The 19,356-nt window shown below is 37.1% G+C and overlaps 1 protein-coding gene across 1 annotated transcript in view; it reads left to right on the plus strand.

The window, feature by feature from the left end:
• CAMKMT (calmodulin-lysine N-methyltransferase) overlaps positions 1–19,356 on the plus strand; it is a 393,792-nt gene that overhangs the window by 8,394 nt on the left and 366,042 nt on the right. The window contains exons 2-3 of the mRNA XM_024753516.1: positions 5,244–5,416; positions 18,764–18,828. Of these exons, the coding sequence (XP_024609284.1) occupies positions 5,244–5,416; positions 18,764–18,828 (238 nt within the window). The remainder of the gene's footprint in view (positions 1–5,243; positions 5,417–18,763; positions 18,829–19,356) is intronic.

The following is a 19,356-nucleotide window of genomic DNA, read 5'->3' on the forward strand; positions in this document are numbered from 1 at the left end:
CTTGTGTTTCTTTATTTATTTTCATTTTGGATGATCTGTCCATTGGTGAAAGTGGGATGTTAAAGTCCCCTACTATGATTGCGTTACTGTCGATTTCCCTGTTTTTGGCTGTTAGCATTTGCCTTATGTATTGAGGTGCTCCTCTGTTGGGTGCAGAAATATTTACAATTGCTACATCTTCTTGGATTGATCCCTTGATGATTATGTAGTGTCCTTTTTTGTCTCTTGTAGTAGTCTTTATTTTAAAGTCTATTTTGTTTGAAATGAGAATTGTTACTCCAGCTTTCTTTTTTTTTTTTTTTTTTTTAGTATTCATTCAGCCAGTCTATGTGTTTTGGTGGGAGCATTTAATCCATTTATGTTTAAGGTAATTATCGATATGTATGTTCATTCCTGTTACCATTTTAATTGTTTTGGGTTTGATTTTGTAGGTCTTTTCCTTCTCTTGTGTTTCCTGCCTAGAGAAGTTTCTTTAGCATTTGCTCTAAAGCTGGTTTGGTGGTGCTGAATTCTGTTAACATTTGCTTATCTGTAAAGGTTTTAATTTCTCCATCGAATCTGAATGAGATCCTTGTTGGGTAGAGTAATCTTGGTTGTAGGTTTTTCCCTTTCATCACGTTAAATATGTTCTGCCACTCCCTTCTGGCTTGCAGAGTTTCTGCTGAGAAATCAGCTGTTAACCTTATGGGGATTCCCTTGTATGTTATTTGTTGCTTTTTCCTTGCTGCTTTTAATATTTTTTCTTTGTATTTAATTTTTGATAGTTTGATTAATATGTGTCTTGGCATGTTTCTCTTTGGGTTTATCCTGATTAATATGTGTCTTGGCATGTTTCTCTTTGGGTTTATCCTGTATGGTGCTCTCTGTGCTTCCTGGACTTGATTGACTATTTCCTTTCCCATGTTAGGGAACTTTTTGACTATAATCTCTTCAAATATTTTCTCAGACCCTTTCTTTTTCTCTTCTTCTTCTGGGACCCTTATAATTTGAATGTTGGTTCATATAATGCTGTCCCAGAGGTCTCTGAGACTGTCCTCAATTCTTTTCATTCTTTTTTATTTATGCTGCTCCCTGGCAGTTATTGCCACCATTTTATCTTCCAGCTCACTTATCCATTCTTCTGTCTCAGTTATTCTGCTATTCATTCCTTCCAGAGTATTTTTAATTTCAGCATTTGTGTTGTTCATCATTGTTTGTTTGCTTTCTAGTTCTTCTAGATCCTTGTTGAATGTTTCTTGTATTTTCTCCATTCTGTTGCCAAGATTTTGGATCATCTTTACTATCCTTACTCTGAATTCTTTTTCAGTTCGGTTGCCTATTTCATCTTCATTTATTTGTTCTTGTAGGTTTTTACCTTGCTCCTTCGTCTGTAATATATTTTTCTGTCATTTCATTTTTTTTTTTTTTTTTGATGGTTGGTGCTGTATTCCTGTGTTACTGGTTGTTTGGCCTGAGACGTCCAGCACTGGAGTTTGCAGAAAGTTGGGTAGAGCTAGGTCTTGTTGCTGAGATGCGTTCCTCTGGGAGTCCTCACTCCAATTAATATTCCCTAGGGTCCTAGGTTCTTTTTTAGTCTAGCGGTTTGGACTCGGAGCTCCCACCACAGGAGCTTGGGCCCAACCTCCAGCCTGGGACCCAAGATCCTGTAAGCTTCGTGGAACGGTAAAGAAAATAAAAGGAAAATGAGAAAGAAAGAAAAACAGTACAATATCAAAGAATAAAAAATAAAGTAAAATTGGAAAGATAAAAAATATATTAGGAAAAATAAAACTATCATTGAAACAAGTGCAACAAGGTAAAATAAAACCTCAGCAGAAAAAAGAAAAAAAAAGCGGGGGGAACAAGCCAAAAGGGGAGAACAATTACAGAGTATAAAGAATAAAATAAAATTAGAAAAATAAAAGATTTATTAGGAAAAATAAAAACATAAAAGAATCAACAACAATGAATCAGCAAGGTAAAACAGAACCCCAATCTAAAAGAAGAAAAAAGAGAAAAGCCTTGGCTATGGGGGCGAATTTTAGGTGGGGCCTGGAACTTAGGCAGAGGTGGGGTTTAGGGTGGGGCAGGACCCAGGCATTTGGTGTTACGTTTGATCATGGGGTGGGGCCTAGGCTCAGGACCCATGTAGCTGGAAAAGGCCCTGAGGGGGGGCCACGTTCAAGTGTGGGGCAGGGCCTCTTCTTAAGACCTGGGTGGAAGGGGAGAGGCAGCACATGGAAGGGAGGGCCTCTGGAGTGTGGGGTTCCAGAGTTTGGAGGTAGGGCCCTGAGTGAGGGTGTGTGGGTGGGGTTTAGGCCCAGCGCATTGGAGGGGGTCTCCGAGTGTAGGGGTGGGGCCCTGGGTGAGGGTGTAGGGGCGGGGCTTGCATTCTGCATGGCAGGAGGGAGGCTCCGAGGGCAGAGGATTAGGCCCGAGCCCAACAGGCTCCCTGGTGCCTAAGTGGACAAGGAAGGTACTGGCCGCATTCCCTTCCATTCCTTCGTGCCCCTCCCTCACCATCTCCCCCAGGGTGTCCCCCGTCACTGCTGGACCCCTAACCGCGGGTGGGTCCCACTGGGTGTAGGAACTCCCCTCCCCCAGCCATCCCTCAGGGGTGCCAGTCCTGGAGGTCTGGCCTTTACTTTTGCTCCCCCTTCCTCCCTCTCAGTCCCTCAGGACCCGCATGGCTGGAGGGGGCCTCGGTGGGCAGAGGATGAGGCCTGGGATCTCAGCAGGTTCCTGGGCGCCCAAGTGGGCATGGGAGGAGTGAAGGGGGAGAAGTGGAGGCAGGAGAAACCTGGCCACACTCCCTTTATCCTCTGCCCTCCCAATGGTCCCCCAATTTACTCTTCCGACATGGGATCCCTTCCCCTCCCCCAGCCGCCCCTTAGGGGCACCAGTCCCATCCTGCCTCCACTTCTCCCCCTTCACTCCTCCCATGCCCCATGTCCTACCCGGTTGCTGGGGGTTCGTCCTGTCCCCTTAGGTTTCCGTGGTCCCTCACTGGTGCCTGGCAGGTGCCCTAGTTGTGAGGAGAGATGAATTCCGAGTCCTCCTAGTACGCCATCTTGACTCCGCCCTTGAAATGTATTTTTATTATTCAGTTCAAAATAACTTTCTAATTTCCATTGTGTTCTTCTTTTCATTCACAGATTATTTAGAAGTTTATTGCTTAACTTCCAAATATATTTGGTTTTTCATATCTTTTTATTTTTCATTTGTTTATGACTATTAGAGCGCTTTATATCTTAAAAAAACTTTATGGGAAATGTCAAACATATACAAAAGTGGAAAAAAATAGTTTAATAACCACTCAGGTATCCATAAGCTTCAACTATTTTTAACTCTGGACCAAATTCGTTTCATTTCTGTTCTCTCATTATGCAGCCCTCACCAGATTATTTTGAAGCGAATCTCAGATACCATATTTTTTCTATAAATATTTCAGTATGTACCTATACAAGATGACATTAAAAAATTAATTACGATACCATATCCTATCCAGAATAATTCCTTGATGTCATAAAATATCTGGTCAGTTTCTAAAAGTTTTCCATTGTCTCCTAATTTTTCTTTACAGTTTGATTATTTTGAAAACAGGATCCAAATTAAGTTCCAAATATTGTTATTGGTTGATATGTACAAGTCTTTTTAATCTAAATATTCCCTCAGCATGTCTCTTTTTCAACCCTTGCCGTTTATTTTAGAAGCAACTGGGTGTTTTGTAGTTTCCCATAATTTGAATTTTGCTAATCGCACTTGATGATGTTGTTTAATGTGTTCCTCTATCCCTGTGTTTCCTATTTCCTGTAAGATATAGAGGCTTGATCAGATTCAGATTTGATGTTTTTTGTTTTGTCTTGTTTAATTGGTCAAGATGATGGTGGTGTGAGATTTCATCAATAATCATAGTGATGTCTGGTTATTTCTCTTCTTGATGATGATTACCTAGGTTCATGAATTCATGAAGGAGTTGAAAAATGGTGATATTCTGTTGTTCCTTCTTCATTTATTACTTGGAGTACTAGTATAAAGAGAAATTTCCCCTCAACTTCCATTTGGATATTCTCAGTTATGGTTCATATAGAAGAGACAGATAAATACTTGATTCTTTCTCCTCATTTACTAGTTTCTAAATAAGTTGGTTCTTTAGCATTTTTCGGTGATCATCAATGAGGTATTTAAAAAGTTACTGTTATGAACTAATGTGTTTCAACTCAGTTACATTTATTATCTTTGTTAATGCTTGCACTATCCCATCAGTCCTTTTGATATAACCCTTAATTTTGTATGGCTTTCTTGTTTTCTCGTGTGCATGATGTTCCAGACTTATCTTGTACAATTCCTGCCCTTTTCCCAAGGGCCTTACTTTTTTTTTTTCTTTCTTCTTTTTGGCTGTGCTGCGTGGCTTGCATTATCTTAGTTCCCTGACCAGGAATTGAACCCACACCCTTGGCAGTGAAATCGTGGAGTTCTAACCACTGGACGACCAGGGGATTCCCCTTACTTTGTTTTAATAAAAAATGGTATTTAGAGACAGCAGTATGTGCAGTAGGTGTGCTCATTGCTACTAGTTTGGTCATTGTTTTTAGACCTTTTCAGTGGTCAGATGTAGGAAATATATGTACAGTTTTAAAAAATGAAATACATCATTAGTTTATATTATACTTTATTCAGATTCAGAGCTACAGGGTTTTTGCTTAACCTCATTAATCTTACAGTTGTATCTCCTTTCTTCCATACTTAAAAACCTAGTTTTCAATGACACCAAGAAAACTACTCATTTGATTTATCCTAACACACACGCACACGCGCACACACACACACACACACACACACACACACACACACACCGGCTCAGAATAACATACCTGCCCCTGCCTAGGTATTAAGCTTTGAAATTCAACTTTTCCCCCTAAGTCTACAAGCTGTTGAAGGTGCTGCTTGTCTTCTCAGCTCCTTCTTTTGGAATTGATGAATGTCTCACAAGAAAAGTGGTTGCAAAAGCCAGACTCATCTCTCTAGATTTACCTCCTTTTAAAGATATTAGACTGGTAGATCTTCACTATATTCTTTGCCCTCTGATGCCTTCGAGTAATGTTTTAAAATATTTTGTGCATGTTTTCTAGTTGTCTTCAGTAAGATGTTGGTCTGAATTATCTAATCTGCCATTACTGGAAAAGAAAGTCCCCTTACCACTTAAATGTTGAAAATTTAATTTATATTTATATAATGTGACAATATTTGGTTTTATTTCAAAGGTTCTGAAACAAAAACACCTGGATGATTGTCTACGACATGTATCTGTAAGAAGATTTGAATCATTTAATCTGTTCTCAGTAACAGAAGCCCAAAAAAGGGAAACTGAAGAGGAAGTTGGTGCCTGGGTTCAATATACAAGCATCTTGTATCCTGAATACAGTATTTTCTTAAGGTAAACATCACTCTAGTTAAGATTTTTTTTTTAAGTTTTTTTCTCTTGTAGAAGAAAACAATCTAAGAATCTCATTGTTCATTCTATTGAGTTTGCAGGCAATCTTTATCAGAACTTAGGTTTTGCAACTTTGTGTTTGGAATCCTGCTGCTTTAACTGGGTCTTACTGTATTCTCAGAACTAAAAATAAAACATTCTAAGGAATGTATCGGCATTTGAGGATAAAGTTCAAATCAAAGGGTTCATTTAACTATTGTCTTATAGCATTTGATTATGAAAAAAAGCCAAGTTCTTTTTGAGGCAAAGAAGGCTGAAAGTGAAAACAGAATTTTTCCAAACTGCTCTTCAAGTAGTAGTAATTTGAAAAATCAAGCTTTGGTATTTTTCCCATTCATGTTTTGTCACTTTCAGAATAGAATCTTAGGAATAGGAGGAGAAAATTCACCCAAAACACTAATATCGTGAGAAGCATACAGACTGTTCTGGCTTTAAAAATCATTAGAAAAGAGATAAGAGAGTTGCAAACTGAAGTAACAAGATATCATTTTTACTGAATTAATTTTCTCTCACAGTTACAGTCTAGCATGTTGCAATATTACTGCAGGTATTTGATTTTATAAAATCTGCCTTTCTTGACAAGATTTCACATTTTGAAAGGGAGGGAGGAGCACATTTACAGTAACTGTAAGAAGAGCAAAAAACATTTTAAGTGGAAACGTGTCTGAATACAGTTTAGGTGAGGTCAGGAATAATTTTAAGAAAAAAGTTTTCACAAAGGATGTCTATTTATAGTATATGTTTCCTGAACTATTTTAGTTTAAAATATCTCAGCTCTAAAAGATACCATTATAGCTTAAAATTTGGGATTTGGATAAAAATTGACTAGAGTGGGCAGGGGAATGCAATTAGGATCTGGTTTCATCATGTTGATTTATTAAAAACTCTCAATAGAAGGTAAAAACTTAAGGATTTGTGAGTTTGCCTGTACATTCATTATGAGATTGAAATTAGAATACCTCAACTGCCTGGCATTCTGATGGAGATAATTAGTTTAGTCCTTGATTAGGAAGGAAAGAAAAATGCATTAAATGCATACTGTTTGCCAAGTACAGTACTACGTGCTTTGATGTATTCTAATTCATGTACTCCTTACAATAACTCTGTGAAGTAGGAATGAAGATGATTAAACAATTGGAAGATAAAGGATATTAAACAGAAGGAGAAACAGAGTAATACCCCTACTGGTAGGGGTCTTCAGGTATAAAGTTCTAAAACTTATCTTCTACGTCTACGGTGACAAGAGGCAGTAAGTGTAAACTGTACCAAGAATAACTTCCTGACATCTTCAAGGCCCTGGTAAAGAATAACTTCCTGACATCTTCAAGGCCCTGGTAAGGCTTAGCCAGAGGGAATGTGAAATCTTCTCTTCTTGAGAGCTTTCAAAATAAGGCATGGTTCTCCACCTGGTGGAGATGGTGTTGATGTAGCAGCAGGAAGACACCTCTCCAACAGTGTGGTTCTTTGTGATATATCCATTTTTGAAAGAATAAATGTATCTATATAAATATGATATTAAATCCTAGTTTATAGAAAGAAGACAGGTGACTGAGCTAGAATTTAGGCCTCATTGGCTGCCAAGATTTTTTCTCTTTTTTTCAAACTAGCTAATATCTCTCCATATCAATAGTGCAAAAATAACAATAGCTTACACATACAGAATTCTAGAGCTGAATTCTGATCTTAGAAAAAAAAATAATCCTAACAACATTAGTAATGACTGACAGTTGAGTGCCTACTATGTGACAAGCACTGTTGTGAATGGTTTACATGTATAAGCTTATTTAATTCACATAGCACCTCCTGAGGTAAATACTGTTTTTATCCTCATTTTACAGAGGAGAATATAACTCGATTGAGGGCACACAGCCAATAATTGGTTGTGCCCCTATTTAAACCCTGGTGGTCTGGTTTCATGCCTGTATAATACTTTTTAAAACTTTTGTTTTGAAATAATTACAGGCTCTCAAAAAGTTGCAAAAATAGTACAAGGAGTTCCGTGTACCCATCGCCCAGCTGTCTCCATCAGTAACATCTTATATAATGATAGTCACAGCCTGCACTTTTAACTTCTACACATCCTGCCACTTGTGCGGCAGTCATATATACATTTATTCACTTTTCAGATGAAGGGATTGAGGCCTAGATAAACTGATTTCCTCATTGATTATTCTGAGCATTCCATTTCTTACTCCATAATCCTGATACCGTATAGGAAATCACCAATATTACTGTAATTGCTTAGGAAGGGCAGGATTTCTGCCAAGAATAGTTCATTCCATTCCATTGCCAATTTTGTTCATGTTGATTTCTTATGGTTACCACTTCTCCTTGTTTACTGTTATCTGCCCAACATGGATTTCCATTCTTGCTCCTTTGATATCTTGTATCAACTCTTTTGTCAGTCTTTTCATGCCATTTCTTTAGCTACCTTTATCTGTTTTCTTCAGTGTTATTTGAATTGTGAGCACTCTAAAGTTTAAAAAAATTACTTTTAATAGCCAAAAGTAGTGGCTTGGAAAGTTGTTTTGAAATGCAGTACCATCATCATCTTCTATATTTTTTAAGTTTATTAACGCTATGCAGTGAAAAAAAGTGGTGAATAGTTTTTAAATAAATCAGTAAATTCATTTCCCTACATATTGATTTATGTTCCTTTAAAGTTTTATTAGACTTGAAATGAATACCTTAAGAGAGTGAATAACTAGATATTCGTGAATTCAGAGTACATAGTTGTATATTGTTTATATTATTAAAAGGTCTATAAGCAGTGGCCTGAATTAAAATTTTGATCATTTCCTGTCAGCTTTACATGATAATACTTAAAATGAAGGAATAAAGAATTTCCCCTGGTGACTTTTCATCAGAAGCAAAAGTCTGGACAATGTAAAAGTTAGGTTATGAATTCTCCAAGATCTGTTGTCTTTTCTGTATATCTGAGGATGGTCGACTCTTTGCTCCAAAGTGAATGTTGAGACTTAGTCAATTAAAATCCAGGGTATGGCTCCTGCTTTATTCCTTGGCAAAGTCTTCTTGTTTCCCTGGTGTTCATTTCTTAGAATTTTATAGAAGAGGTTCTTGCTATTAGATAGATACATGTATAGAAAACTAATATATACCAGGAGGTGTTTATACTAAAAATCCTTCATTAAAAATTCCTTGTTCCTGGGACTTCCCTGGTGATCCAGTGGCTAAGACTTGTGCTCCCAATGCAGGGGGCCCAGGTTTGATCCCTGGTGAGGGAACTAGATCCCTCGTGCTGCAACTAAGAGTTTGCATGCTGCAACTAAAGATCCCATGTGCCGCAACTAAAAAAGATCCCACATGCTGCAACTAAAAGATCCCACACGCCGCAGCAAAGATCCCATGTGCCGCAGCTAAGACCCGGCGCAACCAAATGAATGAATGAATGAATGAATGAATAAATGAAAAAAAAAATAAATAAATATATATATATGTATAAAGGGACTTCCCTGGTGGTCCAGTGGTTGTGAATCTGTCTTGCAATGCAGGGGATGTGGGTTTGATCCCTGGTCAGGGAACTAAGATCCCATGTGCCATGGGGCAACTAAGCCCATGTGCCACAGTACTGAGCCCGTGCGCCACAACTAGAGAGAAGCCTGCGCACCACAACGAAGAGCCTGTGTGCCACAACGAAAGATCCCACGTGCTGCAACTAAGACCTGATGCAGCCAAAAAATATATATATATATTTTAATAGATCTTTATTGGAGTATAATTGCTTCACAATACTGTGTTAGTTTCTGTTGTACAACAAAGCAAATCAGCCGTATGCATACATGTCCCCATACCCCCTCCCTCTTGAGCCTCCTTCCCATCCTCCCTATCCCACCCCTATAGATCATCGCAAAGCACCGAGCAGATCTCCCTGTGCTATGCAGCTGCTTCCCACTAGCTAACTATTTAACGTTCTGTAATGTATACATGTCGATGCTACTCTCACTTCACCCTCCTACTCCATGTCATCAAGTCCATTCTCTATGTCTCCCTCTTTATTCCTGCCCTGCAACTAGGTTCATCAGTACCTTTTTTTTTTTTTTTAGATTCCATATATATGCATTAGCGTACGGTACTTGGTTTTCTGTTTCTAACTTACTTCACTCTGTATGACAAACTCTAGGTCCATCTACCTCTCTACAAATAACTCAATTTTGTTTCTTTTTATGGCTGAGTAATATTCCATTGTATATATGTACCACATCTTCTTTATCCATTAATCTGTCAATGGACATTTAGGTTAGTTCCATGTCCTGGCTGTTGTAAATAGTGCTGCTGTGAACATTGTGGTGCATGTCTCTTTTTGAATTATGTTTTTCTCAGGGTATATGCCCAGTAGTGGGATTGCTGGGTCATATGGTTGTTCTATTTTTAGTTTTTTAAGAAATCTCCATACTGTTTTGCATAGTTGTTGTATCAATTTACATTCCCACCAACAGTGTAGGAGGGTTCCCTTTTCACCACACCCTTTCCAGCATTTATTGTTTCTAGCTTTTTTGATAATGGCCATTCTGACTGGTGTGAGGTGGTACTTCATTATAGTTTTGACTTGCATTTCTCTAATAATTAGTAACATTGAGCATCTTTTCATCTGCCTCTTGGCCATCTGTATGTTTTCCTTGGTGAAATGTCTATTTAGCTCTTCCACCCATTTTTTAACTGGATTGTTTGTTTTTTTGATATTGAGTTCCATGATCTGTTTGTATATTTTGGAGATTAATTCTTTGTCTGTTGTTTCATTGGGAAATATTTTCTCCCATTCTGAGGGTTGTCTTTTCATCTTGTTCATGGTTTCCTTTGCTGTGCAAAAGCTTTTAAGTTTCATTAGGTCCATTTGTTTATTTTTGTTTTTATTTCCATTACTCTAGGAGGTGGATCAAAAAAGATCTTGCTGTGATTTATGTCAAAGAGTGTTCTTCCTATGTTTTCCTCTAAGAGTTTTGTAGTGTCTGGTCTTACATTTAGGTCTCTAATACATTTTGAGTTTATTTTTGTGTACGGTGTTAGGGACTGTTCTAATTTCATTCTTTTACATGTAGCTGTCCAGTTTTCCCAGCACCACTTATTGAAGAGGCTGTCTTTTCTCCGTTGTATGTTCTTGCCTCCTTTGTCGTAAATTAGATGCCCATATGTGCGTGGGTTTATCTCTGGGCATTATCCTGTTCCATTGATCTATATTTCTGTTTTTGTGCCAGTACCATACTGTTTTGATTACTGTGGCTTTGTGGTGTAGTTTGACGTCGGGGAGCCTGATTCCTCCAGCTCCATTTTTCTTTCTCAAGTTGCTTTGGCTATTTGGGGGCTTTTGTGTTTCCATATGTATTGTAAGATTTTTTGTTCTAATTCTGTGAAGAATGCCATTGGTAGTTTGATAGGGATTGTACTGAATCTGTAGATTGCCTTAGGTATAATAGTCATTTTAAAAATATTATTTCCTCCAACTCCATTTTTCTTTCTCAAGTTGCTTTGGCTATTTGGGGTCTTTTGTGTTTCCATATGTATTGTAAGATTTTTTGTTCTAATTCTGTGAAGAATGCCATTGGTAGTTTGATAGGGATTGTACTGAATCTGTAGATTGAATTGGGTAGTAGATTGCTTTGGGTAGTATAGTTATTTTCACAATGTTGATTCTTCCAATCCAAGAACGTGGTATATTTCTCCATCTGTTTATGTTATCTTTGATTTCTTTCATCAGTGTTTTATAGTTTTCTGAGTACAAGTCTTTTGCCTCCTTAGGCAGGTTTATTCCTAGGTATTTTATTCATTTTGTTGCAATGGTAAATGGGAGCATTTCCTTAATTTCTCTTCCTGATTTTTCATTGTTGGTGTATAGGAATGCCAGAGATTTCTGTGCATTAATTTTGTATCCCGCAGCCTTACCAAATTCACTGATTAGTTCTAGTAGTTTTCTGGTGACATCTTTAGGATTTTCTATGTATAGTAAAAAACTGTATTAAAAAAAATTTCTTCTCCTTGTCTTATAAGTTGCAATTTCTTGTTGTATAGAGATTACTGTATAGATACTAGAAATTGTTGTTCCCCGCCCCTGTATTTTAACTTAATTTCAGTGTAATAGGAATTTGCATTTTCTGGAAACTTTAAAATACTTCCATTTATATTCAGAACCATAAAAGTGCCTGAGTTATTCATTTATAAATGTATACATGTCTTAGGTATAGAAGAAGCTGAGAGGCCTGAACTGTCCTCCTTTCTTTGAATGACTCCTGTTGCTATGGTAATTGCTGAATTAGAAGCCTAGCATTCTTGCCTTTTGGCCTGTCCTGGAGGCTTAGAATGGGCAAGAAGTCAAGAATGACTTTGTAGGGCTTCCCTGGTGGCACAGTGGTTGAGAGTCCGCCTGCCGATGCAGGGGATGCGGGTTCGTGCCCCGGTCTGGGAAGATCCCACATGCTGCGGAGTGGCTGGGCCCGTGAGCCATGGCCGCTGAGCCTGCGCGTCCAGAGCCTGTGCTCTGCAACGGGAGAGGCCACAGCAGTGAGAGGCCCGCGTACCACAAAAAAAAAAAAAGAACTGTAGTACAGCAAATGCACTGCATTGAGATCATGTATTGCTTCTCTAAGGAAAGGAAAAAAAATAAAACAAACCATCACCTCACTGGATTTAGTATGTACCCTGTGAGCGCTCACTGAATAAAAACTTGTGATGGGAATGATATGCTTATGAAATTAGATGTATGGCAGATTATCCTTATATGTGTAGTGTATCATAGGTGCCCCTTTAAAACTTGGCAAGGTTGGTATCTGAGGCAAATATGAATACTGAATTTATATTTATTTATTTATTATTTTTAATTTAAATTTATTTATTTATTTGTTCATTTTTGGCTGCGTTGGGTCTTTGTTGCTGCGTGCAGGCTTCCTCTAGTTGCAGTGAGCAGGGGCTACTCTTTGTTACGGGTGAGCAGGCTTCTCATTGTGGTGGCTTCTCTTGTTGCGGAGCATGGGCTCTAGGCATGTGGGCATCAGTAGTTGTGGCTCGTGGGCTCTAGAGCTCAGGCTCAGTAGTTGTGACTCACGGGCTTAGTTGCTTTGCAGCGTGTGGGATCTTCAGGGACCAGGGCTCGAACTTGTGTCCCCTGCATTGGCAGGTGGATTCTTAACCACTGTACCACTTAGGGAAGTCCCTGAATTTATATTTAAAAAGTACAGTTTTAATGTTAGTAGTGCTGTTAACAACAGTGGTGAATATTAAAGCAGCTTTTGTTCTCTTGTATTTTATTTTGTATTTTAGAAGGAACTTTATAGGAGCTTCAAAATGTGGTACAGTGTATGTAGAAAATTAAAAGACTAATCCATTGAGTCATGTTTTCATGGAGCTTAAATCACAGATATGGGCTAATTATAACTTAATTTTCTAGGTTATTTGAAGTTCAATCATGATTGTTTGTGTAGTTTGCTTACATATACATATATTCAAAGTTTCAGTAAATTGAAATATTCCCTAGATACTTTTTCAAATTTTCATATATTATGTAGAAATAATCTTTTAGTTTCCTATAACTAGTAGATGTAAGACTGAAAAAAAAAAACTCTTCAGCCATTTATTTTTGAAAGATCTCCAAAGTAGTTGCATGGAAAATCAACTTTTTAAACCTCTTTGTTCTTATGCAGCCTCTTAGGGCCCATTCTGCTCTCTGGCTTACTTTTTCTGATTTTGGGGGACCACTTTTCTTTTTAATCAAGGTAAAATTAATCATTTTAACTATTTTAAATTCAGTATATTCACGATGTTGTGCAACCATCACCACTCTCTAATTTCCGAAGCTTTTCATCAACCCAAAAGGAAACCCCATGCCCATTACTAGTAACTCTCCATCTTCCTCCTCCCCCTAGCCCCTGGCAACCACTTATCTACTTTCTGTCTATATGGATTTGCCTATATTGCCTATTCTGGACATTTTATATAAGTAGAATCATATGATATGTGGCCTTTATATTTGGCTTCTTTCACTTAGCATAATGTCTTCTGATTCATCCATGTTATAGCATATACCAGTACTTCATTCCTTTATTATGGCTGAATAATATTCCATTGTACGGACAATACCATATTTTGTTTATCCCTTCATCAGTTGATGGACATTTGGGTAGTTTCTGCTTTTTGGCTATTATGAATAATGCTACTATGAACATTCATGTACAAGTTTTTATGTGAATGTTTAAGTTTTAAATTCTTTCTTTTAGGTATGTACTGAGGGGCAGAATTACTGGGTCACGTAGTAACTCTTTGTTTAACTTTTTGAAGAATGGCCAAATTGTTTTCCACAGTGGCTGTGCCATTTTACCTACTAGGAATATATGAGGGTTCTGGTTTCTCCCCATTCTTGCAAGCACCTATGATTTTTCCTATATTATTATTATTTTGTATTATTGCCATTCTAGTGGGTGTAATCTTACTGTTGTTTTGATTTGCAGTCCCCCAGTGACTAATTATGTTATATGTTTTTTCATGTGCCCATTGGCCATTTGTATAACTTCTTTGGAGAAATGTCTATTCAAGTCCTATGCCCATTTTTAATTGGGTTGTTTGTCTCTTTGTTATTGAATTTCAGACTTCTTTATATAGTCTGGATACTTAACCCATATCAGATACGTGATTTGCAAATATTTTCTCCCATCTTCTGGGTTATCTTTTCACTTTCTTGATAGTGTCCTTTGGTGTACAAAAGTTTTTAGTTTTGTTGAAGTTCAATTTATCTATTTTTTTCTTTTGTTGTTTGTGTTTTGGGTGCCATATTTAGCCCTCACTTACTTTTAACCTCTGGTTTCAATCTCTTGATACCTTTAGGCTTCAAATTTTTCTCTGGTAGCTTTTTTTTCCCCCTCTTCAGATAATTACCTGCCCCAGTTACTTGCTCCTTAATCTTTACCCCATAGGCCATTCTTAGGAAAACTCAAAGGTCCTCAGTTCTAGCATAGCTTTAGGTGCTTGTGAAAAAAATTTCTTGGCTTTGGGAAGAAAAAACTGGCTACTGGTAAACTTTTTTCCAGCTTTGTTGAGATATTGATATAATTGACATATAACATTGTGTAAATTTAAGGTATACACTGTGTTGACTTGATTCACTTATATATTGCAAAATGATTAGTACCATACTACTAGCTAACACTTCTACCATGTCACATAATTATCATTTCTTTTGTGGTGAGAATATTTAAGTTAAAGGCTTGGGAAACAAGTTAAAGCTTCGGAGTTTAGGAGAAGATGGAGTGAACTTTTTATACCCTGGATATGTTAGCAAAATGTTATGACTGTTATATAACATTAATTATCAGTGTAATGGTAAAACTGAAGTTTGATAAGGTCCCTTCCTTGCAGGTATTACTGTCTAATAACCACTTTGTCCAGGCAGGACCTAGGTAAACAGTTGAAAGATTAAGGGTAGACAAGATCTTATAGGGTTGACACTTGAATAAAGTATAGATGACTCTGAATAAAGAAAAGTCCTTGAGTTTGGGCCAATTGAAAGGGAACTTGAAATAATCAAACTGAATCTTTACCACACTGTGTTCATGGCAGTTTTCCTATAAGTAGGACTAATTCTTATACCATTGAAGACAATGATTGTTGACATTTTTCTTTCATGAGATGCCATCTTTTAGGGTTCCTAGACTTCGTAGATAAATGATTTTCATATTTGTAAGTTACTTAGAGGTATAGGATTAGTTTTCCTGTCTCCCTACCCTGATCCCATTTAATGTCATAGGGTATACTTTCTGCTTCTTGGCTTCAAGAAATAATGCTTTCAAGAAGACAAGTTTTGTGTCACACTTTCTATTTTTAATACTGCTTTTAACTTTTAAATATGCATTTTACTTTATCCCAGTTTCTGCTTTTTAGAAATATTTAACTTCTTGCAAAATATATGTACCTTTTTTTTTAACTCTTGTCTCAGATTTCTTTTCAAATGTTTATTTCATCTTGATGAGAAAGAGAGAGAGATAGAGTGACAGAGAGAGCGTGCGAATGTGCATGAGAGAATGTCCTTATTAAAACTAGGCCATAAAGCAATTTCACTTTTAGTTATTTATCCTAAAGAAATAATCAGAAAGGGGCTCAATGCTATTCTACAAGGATGTTCATTGAAACAATATGCATAAAGCACAAAAGTGGGCATAATCTAAAAATCCATCGTAAGGTGTTGGTTCAGTAAATTATGGTGCATTCATTGGACTACTTGGCAGCCATTAAAATCATGTTGCAGGAGAATATCTAATGAAGTGGGAAACTTTATAATATGTTAAATGAAAAAATACAAATTGAAAAACCGTATGGACAATGTGCTCTCAGTTATTTAATGACAGGTCTATGAGCATAGCATAAAATTTGAAGGCTATATACCAAACTATTAACTGTGGTTACCTCTGCATGATAGGATTATGGGCAGTTTTTTCTTGAGGAAACTGTATATTGCTTTTATATTTAGGAAAAAGTTTTTTGAGTTCTAAGCTGTATTGCTGATCATTTTAATAGCTTCATCTTGTGCTTTAGATGTTTAATGCTTTGTTCTTTTTCCTCTCTTGTCTGACCCGTATGTTGTAGTTTCCTAACATGGAAAAGTTAGGCGTAAATAACCTCTTCTAGAATCTTGCATCCACAGAGAAGGTGCGGAATCATTGTGTTATGAAGATGAAAGTTGGATTTGTGGTTGATAACTTCATTGCCTTAGGTTATGATACTGTTGAACCCAATGGTTATTGGGCCAGTGATTATTGCAGATAACTTTTTGCATCCTCACTTGGTCACTCCATGAAGGAACTTGGTCTCTGTGATAGAAATAAAATGTTGTTCTGAAAAGGGTATTACAGTTTACATGTGTTCTCTTACTACATGTATTAGTTTGCTAGGGCTCCCAGAACAAAACACCGCAGATTGGATGGCTTAAACAGCAAGATTATTTTCTCACAGTTTGGGGTCTAGAAGTCTTGGATCTAGGTGTTGCAGGTTTGGTTTCATCCAAGGCCTCTCTCTTTGACTTGCATGTGGCTGCTCTCTTGCTGCCTCTTCACGTGATTGTCCCCCTGTGCACATGCCTTGTTGTCTCTGTGTGTCCTAATCTCCTTTTTTGGTAAGGATATATATATATAATATATATATAATATATGTATAATATATATTATATATAATATATATATATTAGGGTTCACCCTAATGACCCAATTTTAACTTAATTAACTCTTTGAAGGCCCTATGTCCAAATTCAGTCGCATTCTGAGGCACTGGGGGTTAGGGCTTCAACATATGAATTTTGGGGAGACACAGTTCAGTCCATAATAGTGTATATCATTTGTGATGAGTTTTAATGACAAATTGGTATGGATGAAGTAAATTTTATTGTGAATTATTAATGGTTATTATAAACTATTACAACATCCGAAAGAACTACAGCTGTAAGTTATATAGGGGAGAATGTAGAAGATTGTAGATGTGTTAGCACCAACTTTTTGTAATCACCACTGGAAAAGTAACTCAGACTCTATGACCTATTGATTCAGGTCACACCTAATGTGATTCAGGAGTCCTGGCTAACACAACACTGCCACTAAAATTTGGGAAATGTATTGGTAATACGCCTTCTGCCATTCTTTGAAATAAATTTTTTTTTTTTTCTCCTAGCTGGGCTACATGACAGGACCCTGTGGTGGTTGGTGTCTCATGGTCCTAGAGAAATTTGTAGACCCTCTACCTTATATACTCTTACATGTGACAGTGGTGATTGTTTTCTCCCCAATGAATCCTGGGGCTGACCTGGACTTTTAACTCAGTCTCCTGCTACAGTCTCCTGCTTGTGGATCCTTCCTAGGGGTCTCATAGAGTGGGACCTGTATTGTGATGTATCCAAAACTGATCTCTTTTGGGTTAGTAATTCCTTAAGGGAATATTCTTGTTGAAATACAAAATATTTTTATTTTCTACCTATATTTGGGAGACCGAAGGTGATTATCTCTTAGGAAATATAGTCCAGAGTTTTAGTTTTTCTGTTTCATTGTTACTGTGTTAATGTAGTTACGATCTATAATATTGGTGGAATTACTTAAGCTTCAGGAGTGTCAGACTGCATTTAAAGTTTTTCCTCATTCAAATAAAGGCATACTGTGTTTATGTGTTATAGGCGTATAATGCATTTACGTAGATGTGTGTGTATATATTCACACACATACTTGGTAAGATAGTTTGATTAAAAAATGAGAAATTTGGGCTTTTATGGGTAATTGCTCTATTTTTAACTTAGTGTGGTCATGGAAAGTTCATGGAATATGAAGTTCAGGTTTTAGCTCTTCCAGTTACTTGCTGTGTGATCATAGGCAAGTCTTTGAACAAATCTTAACTCCTTATAATTGAATAAGAAACAGTAACTGGGGTCTTGCCTGGTGGCACAGTGGTTAAGAATCCGCCTGCCAATGCAGGGGACACGGGTTTGAGCCCTAGTCCGGGAAGATCGCACATGCTGCGGAGCAACTAAGCCTGTGCACCAGAACTACTGAGCCTGTGCTCTAGAGCCTGTGAGCCACAACTACCGAGCCCGCGTGCTACAACTATGGAAGTCCATGCGCCTAGAGCCTGTGCTTCGCAACAAGAAAAGCCTCTGCAATGAGAAGCCCGCACACCACAATGAAGAGTAGCCCCCGCTTGCCGCAACTAGAGAAAGCCCGCGTGCAGCAATGAAGACCCAATGCAGCCAAAAATAAATAAATAAATAAATTTATTTAAAAAAAAAAAAGAGGAATAGAATTAAGATCAGTGAGCAAGATACAAAATATTTGCCCCCTGACATTTAGAACTCCCTGTAAATGGAATGTGCAGACCTGAAGGTCTGTTAGTTCTTTGTGACGGAAGTTCTGAATTTGTTGGGTCATAATAGAAGGAACTTATGTATTGTGGAGTGTGGTAATGAAAGTTGATTGTTTATTTTCATTTTGAGAGTCTCAAAGTGTAGGGTTTTGTTTTGTTGTCTTTATAAAGGTAAATAATTTATGTCACATTTATATAATTAAAACAATAACAATAAAAATATTTATTAGTACTTTAAAGTGTAGATTAATCATCAAGAAATGTCATAACATTAAATATCCCAAAGACTCGTCTGTTATTTCTTTTCCTTCTCCCTCTAGTGGGCAGAAATATTTTAAAAACACCACATGGAAAGGGTTATTAGTATTGAGCATATCACAATATAGTCTCAGATTTTTAAAAGATTAATAACTGTTAATATTTCAGAATCATTAAAGAAAATGCTTTATTCCTTTCTAGGCATCATAGTGGATCTTTGAATGTTGAAGATGTTCTTACCAGCTTTGACAATACAGGAAATATTTGTAAGTTATATACCCACTGCATAGAAATATTTTTAGTGTTTTTAAGTGAATTTTTAATTTTTTTCACAGTGTTTATTTTGTTGACGTGTGTGTTTGTGTGTGTGTGTGTGTGTGTGTGTCTGTATGACAGAACATAGGTCAGGAGGAACACTGGATTCTCCAGTACTATCCCTTTTGTTTCTTGTTTTCATTTTGACCTTTTCAGTTAATCAGTCGAACAGAGGGGCTGTCTCTCCCTTCTTTGCTGTGTTTGGGTATGTGTGTTTCTACTTCTTGCTCCTTCTCTCTTTCACTAAAGAGTGAACCCAGAACATTTTTCCTTGCTGCTAATATACTTTAATACCAGAATGATTTTATTTTATGCATTATTATAATATTATAGAATATATTGATTTCTTATCTAAGTCTCTGATTAAGTCATAATAGATTTCTCCACTGAGAAAATCATTTAATTATAATGTCACGTAATGAAAGAAATCAAACAAGAAATACCTTTATATCACTGTGTTAAACAACATACCATGATAG

The sequence above is a fragment of the Neophocaena asiaeorientalis genome, unplaced genomic scaffold (assembly GCF_003031525.2).
Source record: "Neophocaena asiaeorientalis asiaeorientalis breed wild unplaced genomic scaffold, Neophocaena_asiaeorientalis_V1.1 scaffold171, whole genome shotgun sequence".
NCBI classification, from domain to species: Eukaryota; Metazoa; Chordata; class Mammalia; order Artiodactyla; family Phocoenidae; genus Neophocaena; species Neophocaena asiaeorientalis.